At 39.0% G+C, this 13,787-nt stretch overlaps 1 protein-coding gene across 2 annotated transcripts in view; it reads left to right on the top strand.

The window, feature by feature from the left end:
• Positions 1 to 13,787, top strand: part of jag2b (jagged canonical Notch ligand 2b) — a 56,823-nt gene that overhangs the window by 29,465 nt on the left and 13,571 nt on the right. The window contains exons 4-12 of one of the 2 annotated variants that reach the window (XM_059512977.1): positions 1,003 to 1,260; positions 2,853 to 2,913; positions 6,012 to 6,142; positions 6,724 to 6,843; positions 7,798 to 7,911; positions 10,170 to 10,283; positions 11,674 to 11,787; positions 12,126 to 12,172; positions 12,256 to 12,432. In XM_059512977.1, the coding sequence (XP_059368960.1) occupies positions 1,003 to 1,260; positions 2,853 to 2,913; positions 6,012 to 6,142; positions 6,724 to 6,843; positions 7,798 to 7,911; positions 10,170 to 10,283; positions 11,674 to 11,787; positions 12,126 to 12,172; positions 12,256 to 12,432 (1,136 nt within the window). The remainder of the gene's footprint in view (positions 1 to 1,002; positions 1,261 to 2,852; positions 2,914 to 6,011; positions 6,143 to 6,723; positions 6,844 to 7,797; positions 7,912 to 10,169; positions 10,284 to 11,673; positions 11,788 to 12,125; positions 12,173 to 12,255; positions 12,433 to 13,787) is intronic. The other variant, XM_059512978.1, reaches the window with a different exon arrangement.

The following is a 13,787-nucleotide window of genomic DNA, read 5'->3' as shown; positions in this document are numbered from 1 at the left end:
ACAGGATAGTCTGAGTCACTCACTAGTAAATTTATGGCTTAAAATCAGGGTCTGTCCTGTCTCTTGTTTTACAGCTGATCTACGCACCCATTTGTTATCACATTGTACTGGTTGTTAACTGACATGTGAATTAATGGAATGAGTAAGTTTTATTTTAGAAATTGTATTTCTTAATTTTTATATAATTGTTTTGTGTTCTTGAAGTTTTTATTATATGTAATTATTATATTGTTTACTTAAAGTTTTTTTTGCACAAAATAGCAGACTAAAATCACACTCTAAATTAAGGCCCAATCCCAATTCTACCCCTTAGCCCTTCCTCTTTAGGGGTAGGGGTGTCTCGATTCTCTTTTGGTTGGAGGGGAAGGGGTAAGGGGAAGGGTCAGATAGCCCTTCAAACGAAGATTTTTCGGGACCACACTTCAAACGAAGGGGTATGAATTATCTCGGCAACATGGCTGATACAGTTAAAAGTAAAAATAAAAGTTGTGGGGCAGTGTTGACAAGTTTATTTTCTCCTGGATGTGTGAGCTGCACGATTTCCGATATGTGCGTGTGTCAGTAAGCAGCTCATTAATACAGAACGATAATTAAAGGCTCTAATGTACACCAGCACATCAGTATATGTGTGTATTGTAAGAGCTAGACGACGAATGATGGCGTGTGACATCATGGTAGTGGTGTCCCAATCCTTAGGGGAATATTTTCTCCCCTACCCCTTGACACTCTGTTTCAAGGGACAAGGGAAAGGGGTAGACAGAGGGGTAGGGGAAGGGGAAGGGGTATAAAATAGAATTGGGATTGGGCCTAATTGTAGCCTAAATATAAAATCTAGTAATTACAGATCTTAAGTAATTAAATAGGCACTAGTTGGACTACAAGTTGTCCATCTCTGATAACAGTGTTTGTGCAAAATATAGTTTTTCATGTAAAGTATATAATTTATGTGTCTACTTCTCTTTTTTTTTTTTTTTTTTTTTTTTTTTTTTTTTTTTTTTTCAGCCGGCGAGAAGAATTTGATCGAGCAACACATTCATGCCAGCATGGTGAATCCCGGAGACCACTGGCAGTCCATCCAGCATCCCGGCATCATTGCCCACATTGAGTACCGCATCCGGGTCCGATGTGATGAGAACTACTATGGGAGTAAGTGCAACAAACAGTGCCGACCAAGAGACGACTACTTTGGCCATTACCGCTGCGATCCATCAGGAAATATTGTATGTCTAGACGGCTGGATGGGAGAGGACTGCCGGACAGGTGAATGATGTTGACCGTTTGTATTTTGTACTTACCTTTGCAGTGTAATGTTATGGCTACAAAAAAAATATATTTTATATTTTTTGTTTTATTGTAATTTTAGGCGAAATTTAAGTATGTGCTTTTGTATTTTTATTTACCTTTATTTCAGTGTCACTTTAAGTACTTGCGTAGTACTTTTAGTAGTTATTTCATTCACACTTTATTTTAAGATCCAATTCTCACTATTAACAAACCATTAACTATGACTTTTGCCTCAATAAGCTCCTAATTTGCTACTTATTAATAGTTAGTAAGGTAGTTGTTAAATTTAGGTATTGGGTAGGATTAGAAATCTAGAATATTGTCATGCATAATATGTGCTTTATATAAGTACTAATACACAGCTAATGTCAATGATAGGCATGCTAATAAGCAACTACCATATTTTCCGGACTATAAGTCGCACTTTTTTTTCATAGTTTGGCTGGTCCTGCGACTTATAGTCAGGTGCGACTTATTTATCAAAATTAATTTGACATGAACCGAGAGAAATGAACCAAGAGAAAACATTATCGTCTCCAACCGCCAGAGGGCGCTCTATGCTGCTCAGTGCTCCTGTAGTCTACACTGAAAACATATAGCGCCCTCTCGCGGCTGTAGACAGTAATGTTTTCTCTTGGTTCTTGGTTCTAAATGAATGCGACTTATAGTCCAGTGCGACTTATAAATGTTTTTTTCCTCATGACGTATTTTTGGACTGATGCGACTTATACTCAGGTGCGACTTATAGTCCGAAAAATACGGTAGTTAATAGTGAGAATAAGTTCCTATACTAAAGTGCTACTTTAAAGTTTTCAATTAAGTTTAATATTTAGTTTTATGTCAGTTTTATTTCAATTAACTTTTTTTGTCTTAGTTAACAATAACAATACTGCACTAAAATTTATTTTTATTTTATTTAAAGTGTAAAGTGTGCATCAAAATGTGCAGTATGAAAAAAATTAGAGAAAATTTGATGTATTTTAAGATTACATTTGATGGTTTAATGTTAATGATTTATCTGGCATCCTTAATATCTAGCCAAGTGTTATTAGCCACGTTGCCCTTCATGAAGGATGAACTAGAGCTGGCTAATGTCTTGAAGCGTATAAAAAGAAACCCTGTTAAATCTTGCCCTTTACCACCCTGTAAAGAGACCTGCTGCTATCAGTGTTTTCACAGGCCTCTGATCTTTGGTCCTTTGCCTGGAGGTGAGATTGTGTTGTAAACGACACCTCTACAGTCCTGGAGTCACACTTTCCATTAGCTCAATTAATCTGAGTGATGCTGGGGGTTTTGATGTCTTTAACCGACCACTGCAGGCAACCTAAACTCCTCTGTATATACCCCATTAAATAAAAAGGCAGTAAATCACCAGCCACCATCCTAATGAGCAAGGGTACGAGCAGGTGGGCGTAACATGGGCGGAAAGGGGCAAGCATATATATGTGTTCGGGCCATAAAGTTGTCTTCTGTCACAGCAGGCATTATGAATTTATCTTGTCGATTTTGTAAGGCAACACAAACAATGCTGACCTCTCCTCCCTCCCTCTCTCCCTCTCCTCTCCCAGCAATCTGCAAGCAGGGCTGTAATCTGATTCACGGAGGCTGTTCGGTGCCTGGAGAATGCACGTAAGTGTTTGAGCATCATTTCATGCTCGGTTGGCCAGGCTAATCTGGCTCCTTAATTTCAGCAGAGCCATATGTGCTCATGCTGATAAGGTCTATTCGTTTGTTTACCTTTCCATTAATTAATTAGTGCAATGAAGCCATTGTTTGTCCAAGCTGTTTTTGTTTGATATGCATTTTTGATCACGCTGTACTTTCTCTGGAGTGCCTTAAAGTTGTGATCGATTATGATTTGATGGGATGAAATGCATTAGGCATCACAATTATTGCTGCACATACTAGGGTTTTAGTCAACACAAAAATGAAAATTGTCATCAATTGCTCACCTTCTGTCGGCATGGGTTTCCAATAGAAGGATGAACGAAAGTCTTATGTGTTCAAAAGGGTGATTAATTAATGAAACTTTAATTTTGGGGGAAATATCCCTATCCTTCAGTATGTAATTCCTGTTACACTAATCGATCTAATGTACAGTTTTCATCTGGCAGATGATATAACTGGCAAAAAATGGACTGAAGGAGAGTTTTGAATCATATCTAAGGGTTCTTTGTATTGGGATTTATAAACCACCCAAAACACTGTAGCAACCACATAGCAGTGCTGTTCAACACTTTTTGAAGACTTTAACCTCTCATAACACTCTAGCCACTCACATGGCGTGTTTTGCAAAGCCTCTATGTTTTCTTTATAAACTGTTAAAATCTAGTTAGAATTTTTGCCCAAAGCAGTGACCCAACATACCATTTGGACATTATCATCATATGATAATTCTGTCAAATGGTGGTATTTTGCTCTTACTGTCACAGGAAATTCTGATGCTTCCTGTGTTGGAGCACAGCGTGAAATCCACCTCGCCATCGCACATCGCATTCCCCTTGTCTTTTCCTGTAGCTTAGCTCTGCCTTCTTCCTTTACCACAGGAAAAGCTCTTAGTGTTTGGCATGAGGAAAGCTTTTTGCTCATGCCACCTTTAACCTCACTGTGTCTACGGGCAGCGAATGAGTAGATCCAGAGGTGTCTAAACCAGGACGTCACTCTAGACGATGATGACATACTGAATTCTTTTAACAACAAATCATTCAGACACTTAAGGACCCTTCAAACATTACTTCTACGGAGCACAGATACCTGCCCTCATTCTTCTGCCCTCCTTCACCTGGGTATTTTCTGCCTTAGGCATCAGAAAGGCCAAGAGTAGCCAAAAACATGCTTGAGGATATCATGTACCCAAGTTTCTTGATGGCCTGGAAGAAAGAGTTTCTGGAACCGGGGCTAGGAAGCAGAGGCCAATATTTTATTTCAGAGTTTAAATATTTGGGAAGTTCTAAGTATTTGGGAAGCCTCACTCCCCTGCAGGATGTGGTGACTCGCTTCCCTGCCGTCATAGCTTGATAATCCTTGGAAGGAAAGAGGTGGAGACTAGAGGACTGAGGTTGCCACAGACAATTACCAGTAGATGTATTAGTGGGCTGCAAAAAGTGTTGGGACATTTTTGCCAAAAGTGTAGTGTAGTATACTTTATTTTTCATATATCCTAAGAACATTAAAATAATTAAAAGTAAATGTAAAAATCTAGCATTATTTAAAGTTAAACACAAAAATGAAAATTGTCGTCATTTTCTCACCCTCATGTCTTCCCAAACTTACTTCTACAGAACACAAAAAAAATATATTTTGAAGATTGTTTCAAACATTTTTGTCTACACAGTTAAAGTCCAATATGTTTAGGTCAGCATTTTTGGGTAAACTACCCCTTTCAGTGCACTAATACTTTGTGGAGCCTTTACAAACCCATGCTGGGAATCAAATGTGAAAACAAATTGAAATACAAATGCACTTGCGATTTAAGTTAAATGTGTTTTTATTGTAATAATGGACATGTCCTGACAGATAAAGTAAATGCAATGCAACTTTCTCTTTCTCTGAGTTAGTGAGCACGCTTAAGTTTGGGAGTGCTCGGCAGAGCTGAACGCCTCCATGCACAGGCAGGGTTCAGACACACACACACACACACACTCTGCTGCCTACATGCTCTTTCATACAATACTAGTACGGTTGTTACTGGGCAGCATGAGGTTGTGTGTGCTCTGGTGTAAGTAATCCAGCCTCTGACCTGCCCCTTGGGCACAGCTCTGGGGGGCTATTTCAGAGAACACACTGGATATGTTAAAAGTGGATTTGGATCAAGGCCTCCATGCAGAGAATGTGCCAGGTGTGTATGCAGTGGCCAAATCCACTTCACCCACCTTCTCGAAGAGCACATTTGCCTTATTTAGTTTGTATACACCATTGCTTTTCACCTTAAATGCTTTTGGAGTTGTTGTGAGCTGGGCATTGTGGTCCTAATTTGTATTTTTTAATTGATGCATTGATCTCACCTTTTAGATAAATGTAAATGTAAAATACAAATGCATGTAATACTAGCACATTAAAATGATGAAAAAAAAATTTAATTAATTTGATAACATTTAGTGTCATTAACAACAATTTGATGCAAAACAATTAATTCATAGAATTTATAAATCTTGGGTAGTTTTAATTTCTACAAGTTAATATTAATAATATTCATATTATTTCAATGTTAAATATGATCACTTTTGATATTCAAAATTATATTCAGTAGTTATTTGTAAGGCTGGTAAGTGTTAGGTCTGTGCCGTTTCTCTCTCTTCAAGACACTGAGGTGGAGATATGCAGACAGCGTCTCTCCACTTGGCAGCTGGAGTTAGGCCATGGAGGAGAGCTGTCTTAAAATAGCCTGCTCAGAAATGACAAGACAGCTGGGTGAGGGGTGTGGTGGTGGATGGAGAGAGCGCACCACTGGCCTTGGAATAGCGGAGTGCTGCTATAAACCAATGATTAGTTAACCCCTGTCCAGCATTTCCCTCTGCACCCCCAGGCTGCGATCATACCGCCCAAAGGGGGGAGTGCGTGTCTGCACGGTCGTGAAAGTGTTCTTAACCTTTGTCGCAAGGAATGTTGCCTTGTATAAGATTAGGTATCAGCGCAGCGATGTGCAGCTGTATGTTTGTTTCTGTCTGTCATTAAGATGTCATGGTGTTTCGGTCCTTTAGGTGTTAACACCCTTATGTGGTTTTCAGGTGCAACTACGGCTGGCAGGGCCAGTTCTGTGACGAGTGTCTGCCGTACCCCGGCTGCTTGCACGGGACCTGTGTCATGCCCTGGCAGTGCACTTGCGAGAAGAACTGGGGCGGTCTCCTCTGCAATAAAGGTATGGGTCCTAAATGCACTGAAACTGAAGGTTTGACCTAGTTAGTTTTCAAAAAAATGGAGGTCAACCTGGAATTGACCCAAAAAATTGTCAGCAGTAGATCAGAATGAATACATTAAGCCTGTGAACATCCAGCCGTGGAGGTGCCAGGGCAACAAATTAATATCGTGGTGTTAAATAGAATTACAGCATCTTACACTGAGCTGGTTTGTTGGCTGCAATGTTAGCACAGGCTGTGCATCATGTGACAACGCACGTACAAACACGCACTCTGGATATTATGGTTGTGATTGGAGTGGCGCTCGGATATCTGATCTGTTGGTCAGTGTGCATCCTGGAAGGTGGTTAGGAATGAGAAGCAGCTGAGAGGTGCCTACAGTTCTCTTTATTTATTTACCAGCTTTTATGTGCACAGCCTCGCCTTACAAGGCCTGCTTGGAGCCCAGCAATAGTTTCTGCCAACTGTTTTCATTTAAAGAGCAAATGTTTGCAGGCTAAAAAAAATAAAAATCAGAATATAGTGTAAGTATTTCTTTCCCCGTGGAAGTACCCCAGTTAATTTTTTTTATGTGGCTTTACAGATCTAAACTACTGCGGCAGGCACCATCCCTGTGTCAATGGCGGGACCTGCATGAACTCTGAACCAGATGAATATAACTGTGCCTGTCCCGAAGGGTACTCGGGCAAGAACTGTGAAATAGGTAAGAGATGAATGGAGGATTCAGTAATAATAATAATAAAAAAAAGAGCATGGAGCAATTAATTAGGTGATGTTGTACAAATGGATGGATGAATAGGAAAAACTATGGATGTATGGATAAATTAATAAAAAAAGATGGATATGTGGATGGATGAATAAAAAATTATGGGAGGATGGATAGTAATTCAATGGAAATATGGATGGATAAATATAAAAAATTATGAGTGAATGGATGGGTGGATGAATAGGAAAAAGATGGATGGATGAATAGAAAAATTATGGACTGATAATAGGATGGAATACATGGATAATTCAATGCATGGATAAATGAATAGATGGATGGGTAAAGGGATAGATTGATAAACTGATTGATTTATAAATGGATATATAAATCGAAAGATTGCTAAATAGATAATTAAATTGAGAATTTGATGGATTGATGGTTGGATGAATAGAAAAATGATGAATATATAGAGGAATAAATAGAAAAAATGATGGATGGATGAATAGATGGATGAATAGATGGATGGGTGTATGAATATAAAAAAAATTATGGGTGGATGTTGGGTTGAATTGGTGGTGTTGGCATGGATGGATGGATAAATGGAAGAATGGATATATTAATAAATGGATGGATGAATTGATGTTGGATGGATGGATGGATGGGTAGTAATAAATAGATGGATAGATTAATAAATGGATTGAGTGATGGATGGATGGAAAAATGTAAGATGGCCTGATAGTGATTAATGGATGAACTAATGGATAATTTAATGCAAGGATTAATGAATAGATTGATAAATGGATTGATTTATAAATTGATAAATGGATAGATTGATAAATTGATAATTAGATGAAAAATTCTATGAATGGATAGAGCAACAAATCACAAAGTCATGGCATTTTATCAGTGTCTTTTCTGTCTGTATTTATGATGCACTGTTGTGTTTTGCAGCTGAACATGCATGTGTTTCCAACCCCTGTGCGAACGGAGGCACGTGTCATGAAGTCCCGAGCGGGTTTGAGTGCCAGTGTCCCCCAGGCTGGGAGGGACCCACTTGTGCTAAAGGTGCGTAAACCTTCTGTGCACCTTCCCATCTGTCTTTTTCCAGGCTCAGTTTGTTCCATCTGGAGACCTAGTTACAGACCTAGACTAGATCACAGACACCCGTCCCCTCCCCAACATGTGTCCAGATGCTGTTGCCAGTGTGCTGCTTGGCTGCTTGTCATGCTGGGATGTGTCAGGTGCATGGCAGGGGAAACTGGTCTTGGATTTTGGAAGCACAGCAGGGTCCCATTGCATAGCGAGCATAGCCTGAGCTCTTACGGGTCCCGGATTAGAGTCTGGTGATACCCATCACTGAGACAGGGGGGATTTGCATAATCTGTCTTCACTTTGAACCACCATTTGGCTTTACAAATTGAGAACACAGTGTGTCATGCATGGGCTGCCCTTCCTTTTCCACCCCTCCCGTTCCACAAAGCATCCCACTTTAGCGCCACAGAGCTCGTATTTGATCGGTTGCAAATGTGTTTCTCACCTCCTGGATGCCCAGTGTTTTAATTTTTGGTATTTCTCACACTCTTCATCACTCGCTTCACATCCTACCTACTCGGTCTCATCCACCACATATGGGGCTGTGTTTCTATCGTCATAGCAACAGCAGGGTCCCCTGCTGGAATTTGGACATTCGCCCCCTCCCCCCAACCATTTCACCCATAAAGGTTTTTTCCCCCCACGTCTTCCCTGTTCACTTGCCTGTCTGACCCTTTTACACACCCTGCTCCACCCCATTCACCACAATATATGTATAAGACTAAAGCGAGAAGAAAGGAGGGAGGAATTTCTCTTGTTTTCGTTTCCTCCTATTTTCTTCCAAATTTCAAATGGCTCCTGCTCCGTACTTTGTGCCCCTATTAAAACTGTAATGATTTGTGCTCTAATAGCAGCTAATCTGGCGACCAGGATTATATCGAACTCTAATCGTGTTACAGTCTTGCATAAAGAAAAGCCTTTGCTCTCTCTGATGAACACCATGCCCTCTCCTGCCCTTTCTCCATAGCCACTATTATATTATATTATATTATATTATATTATATTATATTATATTATATTATATTATATTATATTATATTATATTATATTATATTATATTATATTATATTTAGGGCTGTCAATCAATGATTTGTTTTTAATCTAATTAATCACACCCTTTTTCTGTGATTTTAATTGATTAATCGCACACGCAAAGAAATTAAGTATAGACCATTTATCTCGTTTCAAATGTTTATTTTTTCATCATTTGCTATATCCAGCAAAGTAAACCAAAAGATTAAAGGGTCTCAAAAATCTTTATTTTCTGCAAGCTTTTTAAAGATACATTTTGATGTCTTTCCAAAAAAGGACACTTAGAAACTTCAAAAGGACACCAGAGAAGCAAGTGATATAAGGAGCCCATATAAGCACATATGAAAGAAAAAAAGTACAGTACACGGCAACATAAACATGACAAATCAAAACATTATTGTGAATGTTTGTGGAAACAACGTGAATGTACAGAAATGTCTGTGCCTGTGCATAAATACAATCTGCAATCAGTGCATCAAGAGCACTCATACACGCATTATTATAACGGACTCACGCGTGTTTACGGTTACATTATTATAACGGACTCACGCGTGTTTACGGTTACATTATTATAACGGACTCATGCATGTTTACTGTTACATTATTATACTGGCCTCACGTGTTTTTGTTTTTTTTATGACTGGACATGTGTGAAGCCATTATGAAACATCCATATACTGACTGTACATCATTTGAATTGTTTATTATTGCACCAAACTGAGACCTACCTTTCTGACGCATGAACCAATTCATCATCTAAATTGTTCACATTTATTGTTTTCAGAGTGCATGCTATGCATTTTGCTTTATGACGGATTTTCATTTAAATTCTGGGAAAATGGTGCAAAATCTAAACAATAAAGCAGATATGTTGACACGTTTCCATTACACTGTGTACATCATAATGGCTTGCCCTACTTTATATAATTTTTTATCAATATAACTGATTCTTTCTCTAGAAATGTATCTGCAGTGTGTGTGTGTGTGTGTGTGTGGTGGGCGGTGAATAGCCTGCACACACATGCTGGGTGTTAAATTGGCCAGTTTGAATGTTTATATGCATGAAACTGAAAACATCCCATAATATTTAATAGCTTTTTTTAATGCAAACTGTCTCTCAGCGTGTCATTTTAAAGCACAATTTCAGGTGTGTTTTTCATATCGGCAGAATGAAACATGATTTTGTGTTGATTTTGCAGACATGGATGAATGTGCCTCCAGCCCGTGTGCACAAGGCGGAACATGTGTCGACCTGGAAAATGGCTTTGAGTGTGTCTGCCCTCTTCAGTGGGTTGGGAAGACCTGTCAAATCGGTAAGATTGAGAACCTCCTGTTTTGCAGTCGTGTTTTGAACTGTAACATTTGAGTTTTTAATTTATACTGTTTAATGGACCTTCCACTCATACCATATTATTCATTTTTGCATTGCCATTTGTTGAAAAATATGAACCATTATGCACCCGAATGGTTGAATATGGTGCGTTAAATTTAAATTGCATGCACTTGACAAGCCTGCATGTGTTTTAGACAAAGCAAGAGTTGAAACAAGTGATTTGATTAGACTGCATGAAGAACTTCTAATAGTGGCAACCTGATCCTTGTTGACTGTAAGACACCCATATATGTGTATGTAACAAGGAGAGCCAGCCTTAGACCTGGATCCAAGACTAGATCAGATGGCATTGCAGGCGCCACAGGAGTTTCCATCATCCTTTTGCTCACAATAGTGTTCAGCCCTCATCAGGGGAAGTGATGAATGTGAAAGGAAGTGGATTGTGACCTGTAAACAAGCATGGGGTGGGAACAGGAGTCGGGCTGCTCCTCTTACGCATCGAACCTTAGCCTCCAGCTTGGGTTTCACTCACAAGAGCCAGGCCTGAGCATGATGGGGAGTCGTGTTTCCTGGAGGACAGGTGTGCAGGGGAGCAGAGCGCACCTCACTAGGGGCCCCTGATAAATATTTAAACACCTAATAAGCCCTAGTTTTTTCATGGCAAAGTCAAAAGAGTCATAGCCCACTGAAATGGCTGGTCACCTGCTGTAGACTAATAGAGGAGAGATGAGCAGAAGGAGGGGTGATTTTGAGTGGAACCTTCATGTATGTTTCATGTATGTTGCAAAAAAATATTTTCTCGGTTGTTTTTTTTTTTTTTTCAGTAAAATTTTTAAAACTTCATTAAAATAAGATCTGTTTAAGAAGAACATTTAATAAAATAATTATTTTGTATATTTTCTATTTATGTTCATATAAATTTTATATTATATTATATTATATTTTATTATATTATATTATATTGCAGTAGGGCCATTTAAGATACATCTTTTCAATACAAGTCTTAATATCTTAAGGAAAATTATGATGTTTTACAGATGTTTAGAATTTTTTTTCTCATAGAACAAGACAAATATACTGATAAAGGTTGTTTTTGTTGTGTTTTTTCTTCTTTTTTTTCTATTTATTTTTTTTGGCTGTGTAATGGTAATTGATCAGGAAGTCAAGCAGACTGGCATCCTTGGGACTGTTAGAGTTTCAAGCCAGCAGCCTGTTCAATGGGCTTAATGGTGGTGGGGTTACACAACGAGATCTCTGATTTCTCTGCCCCTCTCCTGCTACTCTACACTTCCCATCTCCTTCTCTTCAATCTCCCAATCTACCAACTGTCTACAAAATCTCCCAACTCTTTCTTTCCCTCACTTTCACAGATGCAAATGAATGTATGGGGAAGCCTTGTGTAAATGCTCACTCTTGCAAAAACATGATTGGTGGATATCACTGTGACTGCTTTCAAGGATGGGCTGGACAGAACTGTGACATCAGTCAGTATCTCCTTATGCTCCTCTCCTCTCCTCTCCTTTCCTCCATCTTTAACAGCATACACTATAGTTGCAATCAGGGTTTCTCTTTGGACACTTGATATCCTGCAGTGCTCTTCACACTGTATATTTTGTCTTGGGATACAGCTACTGTTGCATGCTGGGTTATTGGTTGTGCCTCACATTTGTGTTGATTGTACTAACATTTCCATCTTCAGCACACTCACCAAGCTCATCTAATTTGAGTTAATTGCACGTCTTCAGCTGCTCCTAACCGCTGTGCTGATTTCTTCCACTTAGCCATTGATTAATTGCTTCATTTAATTTGCCCATGACTGCAGATCTCAATGGCTGCCATGGACAGTGCCAGAATGGAGCAACATGCAAGGTATAGCCTTTACTTTGTTAACTATAGAGTATCAATTAATTGTGTTATTTATATTAAGTGTCATTTTATTTGTGTATGTGCAGGAGCTGGTTCATGGAGGTTACCACTGTCAGTGTCCTCCAGGTTTTGTGGGCTTACACTGTGAAATCTCAAGGAACAAATGTACCAGTGGTCCTTGTCAAAACGGCGGCCGCTGCCATGTTATTCTGGACAGCTTTGTTTGTGAATGCCCGACAAACTATGCAGGGATGCTCTGTGAGGTGAGAATCTTTAATGTTTATAGTGTTAAAGACATTGCTATAGTGCAAAACTGCTTTTTACAATCAACTTTTTTGTCAGTATTTTTCAGCAAGATAGCATGATTCGTTTTGTGTTTGGTTTTGCTTTGTGGTGCCTAGATGTTTTAATTTTTGTTTTATGCCCAGATGTTTTTTTATTATGCGTTGTTGTTTTATTCCCAGATATTTTTGTTTTGTTTTTGTGTGTTGTATTTATTTTGTTTTGTGGTGCCTAGATGTTTTTGTTTTGTGCCCAGATGTATTTCTTTTTTTTATGCCCAGATGTTTTTATTGTATTGTTTATTGTATTGTTTGGTTTTGTTTGTGCTCTAATTTAATTTTTTGCCTTTGCCTTTTTCCGTCCGTTTTTTTTTACAAATAGTAGGTAAAGCAGACAGGAAATGACAATTCAAGGTTTAGTCAGAATGCATCTGTTGGTTTGTAAACATTTAATGTAAACATTGGGGCTTATTCTTGATTAATCATGAAGTACTACAGATGATCACTTCTCCATTCATGCTTTGCTCACAATCTCGTTCGGCACGGCTAAATTGGTCGGCACCCCTGCTGTTGCATGTATGCATGTTTAAAGCCTTGATGTAAGGCAGATCAAGCTTGCTATTCTGCCACAGATGCGCCAGGGTAACTAGAGTAGGGTTTGGGTGGAGGGCTGGAGTATTTTTTTTCTTCATATGACCATTATTACTGGTCTGGAGCCAGTTTAAGTCTAGTGGCAGGCTAAAAATGGACTTCCATAGAGGTGCTGGAAGCTGGTCCTGAGCCAGTCTCATTTTACTGTGCAGACTAAAAATAAGTTGTAGTGAATGAGGCAACTCTTCTCTTGCCCTCCTGGCTGCCTGCCCACAATCAGCCCGGGAAAGAGAAGGCCTTGATTTTCACGTTATATTCATGCCTGGCATGACATGAGCTCAGATTAGACCATACCGTCTGCAGTCTCTTGGAGAAGTGAGACTATACTAGGGAAGCTTTTGATCTGGTAGAGCTGTTTTCAGTGCAGGTGCACATCAGGCTACATATAAAGCTTTAGTACAGTATTGACATCTAACACGTCCTGATATGGGATCAGATTTGGATCAGTCATTATAAAAAAACTGTGACATACTATTTCTAGATTGAGTAAAATTTTCAAACAACTATACAAAATCTTCTGAGATCTGTTTTCTTCTAGTAAGCTTCAGATGCACATTTTAAAATTATATGTTGACCGGTTTTGACTACCAATATACAGTACCACTGTATAAAACACATCCAACTTGGTTTTCTTCTTCGTATCCAGTACAGATGGCTGATTATCTCTTACATGTGTCTGCTATAGC

Source organism: Carassius carassius, chromosome 27 (assembly GCF_963082965.1).
Source record: "Carassius carassius chromosome 27, fCarCar2.1, whole genome shotgun sequence".
NCBI classification, from domain to species: Eukaryota; Metazoa; Chordata; class Actinopteri; order Cypriniformes; family Cyprinidae; genus Carassius; species Carassius carassius.
The sequence above is the reverse complement of the archived record's forward strand: the minus strand, read 5'-3'. Positions and strand labels throughout refer to the sequence as shown.